This window comes from Motacilla alba, chromosome 3, assembly GCF_015832195.1.
Source record: "Motacilla alba alba isolate MOTALB_02 chromosome 3, Motacilla_alba_V1.0_pri, whole genome shotgun sequence".
Classification (NCBI taxonomy): Eukaryota; Metazoa; Chordata; class Aves; order Passeriformes; family Motacillidae; genus Motacilla; species Motacilla alba.
This window is the reverse complement of record NC_052018.1, coordinates 106,398,631-106,411,469: the sequence shown is the minus strand read 5'-3', so window position 1 is coordinate 106,411,469 and position 12,839 is coordinate 106,398,631. Positions and strand designations below refer to the sequence as shown.

Sequence of the window (12,839 nt, the reverse complement as noted above, 5' to 3'; positions counted from 1 at the left end):
GAAGTTGTTTCAGCATCTAGCAGTGTAATGAAGACTCTCAGAAGCTGTGGCAGGGTAGAGTGTGTAATGGCTGGCAATTTCTGGGTACCGTGTAAAATCTGTGGTTGCAGTGTGGAGGTTGACAGGCACAGATGGAGACTGATGGAGACTCCTGGGTGTTTTGGGGAAGAAATATCAATTCAGTGAGAATTATTATTATTATTAGTGTGCAGCACTCAGGAGCATTGGTCTAAGCAAAGTGCTAGAAAGAAGCATCTTGACATTTCAGTGACTTAAAAGTGGGAAAACTGATTCAGTTGTTGCAATTGATTTTCTAACTGTGAGAATTTAATAGCATTGATGAAGGGATATTATTATTCCTGCTATAATATCTTCCCAGTTCTGTTTTCTGTGAGGTATTTTATGGGCCCTGTTCACTGGTGAGACAAACTGTAAGAGTCATTCCATGTAAAAATGGTACAGTGTCCTGTAAAATCAAAATTATATTAGAGAAGGAGGTATCCATCTGTAATAAACAGAACAAGGAGGAAAGATATAGGCAGAAAAAGACAGGTTTATCTTTTGTAAAAGAACAACAGAACAGATTTAGGAAATGGGAAAGAGAATAACGTTATTTAGGACTGAGCTTCTCTAAAGAGCTCTTCGTGTTCCTGTTAACAGAAAGAAGCTGCTGATAGGCGCTTAAATTCAGTGCTTGTTTTCCTTCTCTTTAGTTCAGCCAAACCTAGGTGTCTATCCACAGCAAAGCTTGCTTTATTTTCTATGGAATTAGAGAAGGATCAATCTCCATGTGCAGTGTGTGTGTGTACTACTTCATATGAGAATGAATTCTTGTGGTGAGATGGTAATGAGCACATTACCCACCTAAGGTTTTACATTTTAAATGTGAATGATAAATTGTGAATAAGGGTTTACTGATGTGGACATTTACTTAACAATACAGTTATATCAGAACAAAACTAACAAAATTACAGTGGCTTCTTTTTCCCTTGATTATGTTGTAGCAAAAAGCATTTCTGATTAGCACCTTTTTTTTTTTTTTTTTTTTTTTGTCTAGAAGCTGACTTCCTTTTCAGGCTTTCCTGTGATTTTCCACAGGAAAATATCAGCCAGCTGAATTTCTGGTGGTAAATTTGTAGTGCCATTTGAGCTTGGGACACAAAGTGACCAAGCGTTGTGCTGCTATGCCAGTTTCTCCTTCTTCTCCATGTTTCATAACCATCACAAGCTTTATCTTGAGCTGTGTCGGAAAGCAGAGGTCGTTATTTGAATCAGGATGTTCCTGGTTCAAAATAGAAGTGTACTATTTATATCCTAACATGTTTACCATCTGACAGCTTCCTATGCTCTCACAGGAATGAATTAAAGACGTTGGTTTAGTTCCTGTTGCAGTTATCTGTATCACTGAAGTTGCTTTTCAGTTGAGTACCTCAGCAGGAAGATCAAGGATTGACTGCTGCTTGTTTCTCAGCCAGCTTTCTTCTCTCCAGGAGCTGAAGCCCATGTTTGCTAAAGTTGATTTCAAGTTTTCATTGTTTTCAGAGGATATAGTGTCAAATTGCAGGATGATTCTTATGGCCAAGAACTGAGGCAGTGTTTTATTTTAGTTACTTACTTGACCTCATAAGCCTCACTGTTAGTTAGTGCCTTTCTATACTTTATGCTTCCAAGTCTCTCACCTCCTTTTAGATTTGGTCTCTGAAGTACATCAGCTGAATGTAACTGGCTTTGCAGGCTGGGCTTTGTTTGCTTCTTTGCACGAATTCTCTCCAGAAGCAGTGATTAGCAATGATCCTTTCTTATTTATGTTTACAGGAAAATACCACTCCAAGAAAAGGTTGAAGAGACATAAATGACCCATTTGCTGTTCTACCATAAGTATAGATAGATTTAATTTGTACCAGAAATTGTGACTGGAAAGTGAGCCTACTTCTGAGAGTCCTCTGCTTCCTTTGTTTCCTTTCTAATTTCACTGCAGATTTTTTGGTTTGTTTTTCAAGCTCTGCATAAATATTCACCGTGGGTTTCCTTCCCTGCTATTACCAGCCAGCCCACTGATCAGGCACCAGGGTTTCAGTCTCACTAAGTTTGTGTGTTGTGTTGGAACCAGCAATCAAATATGTGAAAGTGAATGTAATACACTTTTGAGTGTTGTGATGTTCAGTGGGCAGACGTACATCATGAAGACCTTTCTTGTCTACAATTTGTTATGAAGATGAATCATTCTTTGGGGAAAGGTTATAGTCATGTTGTAAATCACATTCTCAAACTGAAAAAAAAAAAAAAAAAAGATCCAGCAGTGATAAATAAGTACCATCTGGAATCTGAAGTATATAATTGCATTATGATTTCTCATCCACGTAAAATAAGCCCTTGAGAATGTTTAAGTTGAAGGCACAGTCACAGAGATACCCAAATCTGTTAACTTCTTCAAGTACTGAGGTGAAATGCATTAAAAGAGTATGTTCTGTGTGAAAGTGGAAAGACTCCTAGAGCCAAGATGATGGAATTCGTTGCAGCACAGCTGTATGGGAGTAGGTATTTGGAGAAGCTGTGTAGTAAATTTTACCTTGTTTAAAAAAAAACAATAGGGCTCACTTTAATTATTTGACAGATGATAATGAATTGTCATCAAAAAAAAAAAGCCCCCAAATGCCTTTTGTGATTTAATTTTAGCTGATGTATCTCCAAGATGAAGCAGTGGATGCAGATGAGTTGTGTATGAGTTTGTCTAGCTTTGAGAAGTATGCACTGCTGGAAATTAGTCTTTTCTATGACTTGAAGAAAAGAAACAGGGATTTCTGAGAAAAGACATGGGAAGAAAACAAGAGAAGAAAGACAGCTAAGAAATGGGAAAGCAGTGAAGAAAGCAAAGTGCCTTTTGAAATAACTACTCTGAATCAACATCGCATACATTTCTGCTTCTGCCAGCTGCCCACTCATTTTCTCTTTTAATAGAAAGAATCGTCATGGTTCTGAAACAACAAGTGTAGGGAGCCATGGATTTTCTTAGGAAGTGAGTTTCCTGTCTTAGTGGGTTTTGTGCTTGCAAGACTGACTTGGTAATGGATTTGATCTCTTTATGGTGTATATAACATACGAAAATGGTAGAAGCAGCGCTTTGTTTTTCCAAAGACACTCCTCCAATGTAGGAGCAAAACTTCAGGAATAGCTTTGTTTCCTTTCTGAATGCTTCAGTAATAGAACTTTGTTCTTTGAAAACTCATTTACTGGCATTCATTTAGTCTCGAAATGCTTTTGTGAGGGAGGCATTAATATAATGTATGTTTTGTAGACATATATCTGGAACACCAGATAAGACACTAAGGGATTTGTCCCATGTCTCTCAACAAGCCCTTGGAGTACAAACTTGGGTAGAACCTTAACAAACCTGGCCCTGGGTCCTGTGCTCCTTGCTCAAAGCCATGCTGTCTGCCAGCTGAGGTGTGTCTAGGGACAGACACACAGGAGACTTGCAAGACTTGCAGAGTTGATTTGTTCTCTGAAAAACTACCTAGGTGAGTAAAATCAAAGAGGTGTTTGTTTTACTGACTTCTGTTCTTTCTGTTCCTTTCCTTTTAGCTGGTGCTGCCGGAGTACTCCATCCACAGTCTTTTCTGCATAATGTTTTTATGTGCTCAGGAGTGGCTCACGCTGGGGTTAAATGTTCCTTTGCTTTTTTATCACTTCTGGAGGTAAGCTCTTCTTTTATATGCCGGCTGCTTGTTAGCCTTGCTTGTCAGCTCAGCACACATGCAGGTTGTGTGAACAATGAAAGACAGGGGTAGGAGTGTAGATGAGCATCTCTTGCCTAGAGGCTTTTGCCTAGTAGCTGCTGAAACTTACATTTCCAGAGAAAAAGGAAATTTTTTCATGATTTAGAATGGCTAAGGAAAACATATGATAATACAATGTGGCTTTCAGTTACTTGGATGAATATTCTGAAGGGTGTCAGGATGCACTCCTGAAAATGCACAAGTGAAAATATGGCAGTGAAATAGGCTGGAATCTGAATGTGGAACTTGGTGAGGCTCTAAATACTTCACAGATGGGGAGTTGCAAGACAGTTCCTATCTGAAAGAACTTGGACCTCTTCATTCTGCCCTAGCAAGGAAACCTTTACATTGTAGTTGTGAAATAGACTGGGAAGGTTGACAGATTTTTGTGTCTCATCTTTTTTGGCAGCTTTTTGATTTTTTTTTCCAGTGTAAAGTTGTTTCTTTCTGTACACTAGGGAATTTCTGTTCTGCAAAGGAATCCTCTTTTAGGGACTTGTGGAGTAGGGATTGGAGTAGGGGAAGAGCTGTTTCTTCACACTGCCCATATGAAGAAGTGGGGAGTGTTCCCACTCTGGACCTCTGAATTGTGTTTATGTTCACCAAGAGGCTTCCAGAGTTGATCATGTAAGACCTGCTGTTGTTTTCCAGACAGACAGTGCAGCTGCTGCTGCTGCATTTCCCTCTGCATTCTAGTGGAGGATCAGCCTTCTGTTGCTTCTGAAAATAACCAAGAGACATCAGTTTTTGTGGTTGTCAGTCTGGAGACTTCCCTAGTTTCACATTTTCACAATGTTTGTAAAAGCGCAGATGATTTTTGTCTGTCAGGGTCTCTTTGTGTTACAAAGGTACATATGGTAGCAGAAGAATAATTCTGTTAAGAAGTCAAAATCATAATCTCAACCAGAAACTAAAAAGCAGTAGTTTTTTTTCTGCAAAAGCATGGTCGTAATGCAGTCATATGATAAAGTGTGTTATTCAGAAATTAGAGTGCCAGTATAGTTCTCAGAAAGCTAAATGAAATGAAGCTAAAAGTGCTTTTTCCCCTATTGTTCTGCTGCAATAAAAATGATAAGGTTTTATGCTCCTCTTTTGCTAAGGGTTAACAACCCTTAGTGTGACAATGAGACCCATTAAAAAAAATTTCTAAAACCTTTTTTTTTTTTTTTCCCAAGAGGAAAACGGTCAGATTCTGAGTAATTATATCAACCTTTGGAGAAAACTTTTGATTCTTTATTTTTTACTGCAGTTCTTCATATGCTTTGCTATAAATACTCCATAATTACTCCTGCTTTAACCACAGGCAGGTTTGGGTTCATTGTGTAAAGTTCTGCCCAGAACCATGGGAAGACACTGTGTAATATCTTCATCCAAATGAAGAGAATTAAGCAAGACTCCACCTGTGGTTCTCCATAAAAGAACTCACAATCTTATTAGAGGTTGTAAGTGGATGTGACTAACATTGGAAGGGAGAAAGGCAAAGTTATTTTGAGAACATCTCCTTTCAAACTTTACTGCTGGTCGCTTGCTTGGTGTTTTTATATCTTCCTGTCTATCCATCTATAAGCAATCAGCAACCTTCTGCTTACTTTGTCAAAGCAGCAGAAATAACAATATTTTCTCTGATTCTTGCTGATCTTAGAACAGTTCATTAACTTTGTTGAGGACTTCTCTTTTTTTGGTTTCGCTTTTGCTTTTTACTGCAAACTAACTGAGACAAAAGCTCCTTTGCCAAAGAAGTTCTTCTGTCATGATTTTCTCAAACACTCAGTCATTGCTGAGAATAATTAGAAATTTGTCCTATGTAAGAAGAAAGATATTTTTTGAAGAAAATTATTTGGATGATGAATTCTTGAGCAGTGCCACATGTAGAAAATATTGGTCAGCCACTTCTTACATTACTCCATATTGGCTTTTTTCCTTTTCAGAGTTGGAGGAACTTAGCTACCAGTTGGTTGGGACTGTCACCTTTCATCATGTCTGAAATCAGTTGTCTAGGTGCAGTAAAAGCCCCGTAGTCCTTCCTCTTCTCTGTGATCACAAACCACTATATATTGTCACACACAATGTGTAAGTTATGAGTGGATTAGCCAGAAATAACTCTGTAGGAAGGGGAAATGTTTTGATCTGAAGAATTAATAGAATGTAGAAAATACAGATTCATTAATTACTTGGTTCTGTAAGAAAGGAGTGCTTAGACTAGCATTCTGATTTTTACAATGTCTGGAAACAGACACTTGGGAAAGAAAGGGGAATTCCTGCTATATCATGGACGATGGTAGTCAGGTGGGTATCTGCACATACTTAATACAGATTACTACAGAGTCATTCCAGGTGTCTTCTCCTGCTCTTTCAGGTATTTTCGTTGCCCAGCAGATAGCTCAGAGCTGGCCTATGATCCACCTGCAGTCATGAACGCAGATACCTTGAGTTACTGCCAGAAAGAGGCCTGGTGTAAGCTGGCCTTCTACCTCCTTTCCTTCTTCTACTATCTCTACTGGTAAGTCTGGCCATTTCACTGAGAGAACAGTAGCTGCATTTCATTTCACTTGTGGAATTGCATTTAGGAATGTCTGGAACCAATTGGACAATTTCCTTAGTCTCATAAAAGGTTGCTTCTGCTGTTGATTCAGGGAAGCACTCCTGAATCCTGACTGCTGGCACTTCAGTACAGAATATTTAGTGTTTACCTAAGGCCTGAGCCAGGCCCCAGCACCAACCAAAGGAAATAACTTTTGCTTCTCTGTAGGATCTTTTAGGATGGTAAAATAGTGAATGTTGTGCTAATGGCATTACATCAAATAAAAAACTATAATTCCTTAGGATTCAAGAGGATCATAAGAAAAATATTGTACCTTTGGTATAGTAATACTCAAGATGGTAAATGAATGGGTATGTAGATGTTGGGTGAGAACATGGGATGCACCATGCCCCTAGTCATTCCTACAGGCTCACTTTCATGACAGGGCAAAGCCTGTGCATGATCCAAACCCCTAATTAAAGTACCTTCATGGAGATATGCACATCAATTGGGCATTGTCCCCCTGCCCCTTTCAGCTGTCACATGTCCTCAATGCCCAGGCACAAGTGCCCAGTGCAAAAATACATCAGGATCATTTAAGGTGAGGCCTTGCCAGGATCCCAGTGTAATCACACCATAAAAACTACTGGACAACAAACTCTAACACACTTTAAATGGAGGTGATGCTTTAGCTGTCTTTCTTCTACTCCTTCCTCCATGATGCATTTCTATAGAGTTGCCTCTTCAAGCCAGTCTTGCATGTAGTCATCCCTCTGCAAGGCAGGTTTGTGTGCTGGTGGAAGAAAAGTGTGTTTTTCTCCTCTGATTACTGGTGTCTGACCTGTTCTGCTGTTCCCCACATCTTCAGGAGTCACTGCTGCACGTTGTTGTTTCTCAATATTCCTTTTAAATACTGTTGAAGTTTGTGGGGAAAAAAGGATTTTTTAACTGCACGTTTTTGTGTTGGGATCAAAGTCAGCTCAGTAGTGTGATGTAGCATTTCTCCTGAGACTTTACTGCTGTGCAGCTTCCTCTGAGCTCTTCAATCTAAAATGTGGCCACCATCCAAAATCCACTGCCTGGTACTAGATAAAATAGTATAAATTACAGACATTTTTTCAATGCTTTCCTGGGTATTGGCGGAATTAGAATTGCAGCAAAATGGAGCTGTGGCAATATATACTGTTTTCTCTGCTTTTCAGAGTTGCATTTAATATGTATGGATTCAGTCCAGCTGGTGGCTGCATTTTATGTTCCTTCTAGTGCACAGAGTTTTTTTCCAAAGGAATCAAAACAATGCAATTTCATGGAAAAACCTTGCCTGCCCTGCCGAGAGTTGCTGGTTGAAGTTTTAAAGATCAAACACACTAAAGCAAAATGGTTTTGTTTCTTTGCTGTTCAAATCCAGACATCAGACTGAGCTTTAAAAAGCTCAAACACAGCTTGTGGTGCAGTAGGATGTCGATAATGAATTTGTTATTTCTTGAGTGCCTTTTGATACCCATCTTGAATACACCATAATTAAGATGCTTTAGAGAGATAGAAGGAATGCAAAGGAAAGCACAGGCCATTACAGCCAGACCTGAGGAAGAGACAGCAAAGGGTTATAAAAATCAAAGTGCTCTGCATGCTTCAAAGGCATACTTTCATATTGTGTCTTTCTTTTACATTCAGCATGATCTACACTCTGGTGAGCTCTTAACTGAAACATCCTCACTAAGGACTGAAAACAACAAAGGCTGGAGGTGCAAGGACGAGTGAACCAAGGAATGCATGATTTAAAAAAGCAAAGAGGAAAACTTTGAACCCAAGCAGTAAATATGGTACATGAAAAAGAGATCCAGCAAAGAGAAGCAGAATACCATGGGAAAATGGCTGAGTTAATTCTGTTTATCTCCTGTTTCTCAATGTATTGCAGCAAATGATTTTCAAAACCCAAGCAAACAAAACAAATTGCAACAACATGGGCCAAATTATACAACTATTCACCTTTCCAGGGATAATGCTGCTTGGTTTAGTGGATTCATTAAAACGACAATGCCTATAGTCTCTGCTGTCTTCCAGGAAGCAACATTTGTTTTCTTAAGGACTATTCTGGACTGAGGAAGCACAGGACAAGATGATCTTACACAGAAAGAAGAGCTGTACAACATTCTGAAAACAAGCAGTGAGTGGACTTTGGATAAGATATGTGACTGTCCTGCAGGGCTGTTCTCATGACACTAGTCAAACAGGGATGTCAAATCTCGTGGAACTGCTTCAGTGGTTTTGGTTTGTTGGATTTTTTTGTCCCCAACCAAAACAACAATAACAAAAGAATTTGCAGTTTCAGTGTTCTGTATTCTAACTGTATGCTATTCCTGCAGGTGAACATCCCGTATATTTCTGTACTTCATTTGTGATGCACCAACACCATACAGTGAGATGTAGAAATACATTGGGTTTAACCTAATCAGGCCAAGCACTTACCAGAATAGTGTTCCTCTGACTGAAAAAAAAAACCTCAAACCAGGTAAAAGCTGCATATATTTAAAGAGGATTGTAACATAGCTATTATATTCATCACAATGCTGGATAGCAAATACTGGACCAGCTAATTGTAATTCTGTTTTGCAGTTTTACTTCTGCTGTAAAATTTAGGCTGGAACAAATACACAAAATGTCTTTGTCTTGTATAAGGTTCCTATTGAAAGATGTTCAGTTTTTTATAATTTAAAGGTTTTAAAATTTTGTCATAGAATTCTCACTCGAATTCATTTATATGGGCTACATATCTTTATACATATATATATATATATATATGTATATAAAATATATATCTACATAAATACTCACAATCTATTTACGTTTTAGGTCCATCTGTTTGACAGGTCAAAGGCATCAAGTGTCCAGAACTGCTGCTAAATATATTTCAGTGCTGATCCAGGTGAATCCAGACTCATTCCCTCCAAGTCACTGGTGCTGTGGGTAGTAGCAAGGCTGTAAACTCGAGACTAACACCAGAGCCTTCACAGACACTGCTTAGCTCTTGCATTGGGAGTGAGCTGATGAGGTGGGTTTCTGGCAGAGATTGGCAGAGAACAGTGTGGAGAGGCCCATCTGTCCCCTGGCTTGTTCACAGTTGGTCCTGTTAGCAGGAGCTCACTGATCACCACCTTTGGTCTGGCTATTGAGAGCCAGCAGACTGGTCCTGTACCAGGCTCTGAGGTGTTTTTAGGCTGAGCACAGCAGTTCAGCTGGAGAGATGCAGTCTCACAATGGCTGCTGAGTCATCCCATGTCTGGCATGTTCCCTGTGGAGCTGGAGTTACTGTGTGCCTGCAGTGCCAGGACTCACTCTGGTTTGGTCTGTGCATGAACAAAATTAAATCCTGTTAACCAGCAAAGCACAGTGGCTGCATGCTAACTCTGCTCCTGGACTATGCCAGCTCCCTAATCCTGCCTGGGCATTGCTTGGAATGGGGCTAGGTGGCCTGTGCAAGCATTATACTGGGGTCATTCTAACAATATTTGTATGAAGTTATCCCAAGGGCTGGCATTCTTTAATTTACAGTAGTTTCATTCTTTAATTTTCAATAGTTTTTATTGGATGCATTTTATCTTCGTACAGTGTAGTATACCCAGTTCTAGAAGCATAAGGCTGCCAAACCAGAAGTTGGGAAGCTGATTTGGACTCTGATGGTTCATAGGTTTGGATTGCACCCACCACAGAGGTGGCTGAACTGCTCTTGAAATCACACTGACCCTGCTGGCAATACAGATATGTTCTCTTGGAGTGAGCCTGAGCTAAGGAACTTCACTGCACCATTACAGAGCTAACTGATGAAGCTCTGCTGCAGTGGAATAATTAATGCACAACCCATAAAAAGCTGGTGGTTGTCTGTAACTGATTTTCTTCTCTGCATCCTGACTAAAGCATCTAGTTCTACAGCAGTATAGGAACTAGATTCACAGGAACAAGTCACACTGAATAACTTCTAGATGTCTTGCTACCTCATAAAACTTTTATGTCTGAGATCTGAGCAGGTGACTGAATCTTTCCACGCATCTTCTAGGATTTTGTAGGAGATGAAAAGAAATTACTTCAGGTTCCCTATATTCCAAATACATGCTTTCAAGTCAGTTTCATTGAAAGGCTTGGAATTTTGTGAGGTTAGATGGGTGAAAGTATGATGGCTTCTTGCCTGAAAACACACAGTTTTCAAATCCTGAGGTTCAGGGGTAAGCTGGACTGGGAGGTCAATTATTTGTCTGCAGGGCTGAGTAGAAACTTTGTGAGTTTTTGTAACTGGCATTGGCCTGTAACTCTTGACTTTGCACAAAAAACAGTTGTTTATGTGGGTCTTCTGAATGTAACCTCAGGGGACTTCAAGGACTGGAGTGGATATGCTTGGTCATTTGAAAGAGGTTCTCTATTTCAGGCAACTTCATCAATACACTTACCAAACTCCACTGGAAAGCAGAACACTTCATTTGGTCCTAGTACTGCTTTCAGTGAGTGTTTCCAGGATTTCACTGCTCTCATACTTGAAATTTTGGTATTTGGTTTGGTTTTTTTTTTGGTTTTTTTGTGGGTTTTTGGTTGGGTTTTTTTGTGGGTTTTTTTTTGGTGTTTTTTTTTTTTTTTTTGCGTTTCCAGAATAAATTTATTCTTAGATAATTTATTCCACTTACTTTTGAGCCAACATTAGCCTAAGTACATTTTCTCTCATGCTGCTTAAGATTTCAATATATAGAGAAAGAAGTCCTTTTCACCCTCCATTCTGTTAAAAGTGAGATGTTTCACGTCCTCCCATAGAAAACTCTATTTTCCATGTCTTCTTTAAAGAGTTTCTCTGTTGTCTTTCCTGTCAAATTAATCTTTCTTGAGAGTGGATAATCACAGCTGTTCAGAGTATTCTGGAGAGTACCTTACTCTAATTAGTCCTTGCTGTGAGTGGACAATGAATGCTAACAGTCTCAGTTCTTTCCAATAATACTTATTCAAAAAAGTAATCACACAGCTCTCAATAGCATTTTGTTTCTCTTTGATATAAATCTTAAAGCTGATGAAAAACTGATTAATATTACATTCCCTTTCATTAAATTTAGTCTGCAGAGCCAGGAGTTGCACTTGATGATCCTTGTGGGTCCCTTCCAGCTCAGGAGATTCTGTGATTCTGCTTTAACCAAAGCAAAGGAAGAATAGAAAAGAATACTGTGATCTTTGGTCACAAGGAAGTGTCTTCCCCATGTCACACTTTTGAGGGAGAAATAATCTATGCTATCCTTTTTGCCTCCAGTTCCTCCTTGTTGGTTAGTGGAGGCTGGAGATTTCCCCTGCAAGCCTACTTTCTTCCTGTCTCTTTTTCCAGAAGACTGAATGTCATTATTTAGGAGCAGAGTTCTCTTCTGTCACAGAGAGAAGAATCTTCTGGGATTTATTTGATGATGAATCCCAGAAGACACAAGGAAACACATCATCACCCTTTGCTCCTTCAGGAGCAGGTATGAAATGAGCACGTTCTTAAATGAGTATTCATTTTCCTCAACTGCACTATCTGTGAAGTGAAAGAGGGGATACTTACCTTGTGAACTCTTCCCATACATGTTGTACTATTTTTTTTTCTAGTAACTGTTGAGTCTGCTTAAAAGAAAAAGATAAGAGGTGGAAAAAATTGGGAGAGGATGAGACCTGGATGAGCTGCTTACCAAAGAGGCATCTACCCAGTGTGCTGGCCTTTAGCTGCCTGTTCCTGGAAGGGATGAAAGGCAAGGTCTCCTATTTATAGTCAGGTAATTGCAGTGATGCTGAATAAAATTGTTGCTGCTCTGACTGTTTCAGTTTCAAGTACAGCAAATCAGTGCTGATGGCAGAATGCTTCGCCTACAAATAATTAACTGTACTTAAGCTGTCAGAAATGTTTTTCCATCTGCTTCCTTGAGCCATATTCTTCCTTTTGCACTAAGCCCCTCGAAGAGAAAGAAAAAGTTCTTCAACCTACACCTTACAGAAACTGCTCTGAGGTTGTTATGATCTGGCAATGCTGGGGTCATGAGTAATCCTACATTGTTAGCAAGGGTATTAGCAATCTGTTGCTTTTCCTTTCTCCGTTCCAGTTCCACACAGGTATTTTTGCCAAAAAAAATTGAAAAATCACAGCGCATGATCCAAAATCCTTGAATGGTGGTTATTTGTTATCTCTATTTAATGCCCATTCCTTCTATGTGGGGAATAGGTTCATACTGGAAAGTCTCTCGACCTTTGTTGGGAGGATCCTTTAGATCTTGATACCACATCCATTAAATGGATTACGTTAATGGAAAGGGAACCTGCATTTTTGAGGGTTAAGGGTAAAATTTCAGTGCTCATGCTAAGCTACCGCAGAAAGTTTTACCAACCTGGTAAAAAGCTGACTACATGGAAGTTGATGGAAATCATGCCTTCCATTTCATGTGAGCCCAAACTTAACACTGCACAACTTCTACCAAGAGGTTGGTGGAAATTAAAAATGGAAAATAACCCAAACAAACAGAGTAAGTTTAGTTCATCAAAAATGTTAT

General features: G+C 39.3%; 1 protein-coding gene across 3 annotated transcripts in view; it reads left to right on the top strand.

Moving 5' to 3' along the window:
• Positions 1 to 8,948, top strand: part of CNIH3 (cornichon family AMPA receptor auxiliary protein 3) — a 45,761-nt gene extending 36,813 nt beyond the window's left edge. For all 3 annotated transcript variants that reach the window (XM_038133349.1, XM_038133348.1, XM_038133347.1), the window contains 3 exons: positions 3,583 to 3,695; positions 6,133 to 6,276; positions 7,972 to 8,948. In XM_038133349.1, coding sequence (XP_037989277.1) covers positions 3,583 to 3,695; positions 6,133 to 6,276; positions 7,972 to 7,999 — 285 coding nt within the window. In that variant the 3' untranslated portion in view covers positions 8,000 to 8,948. The remainder of the gene's footprint in view (positions 1 to 3,582; positions 3,696 to 6,132; positions 6,277 to 7,971) is intronic.
• The last annotated feature ends 3,891 nt before the right edge of the window (positions 8,949 to 12,839 follow it).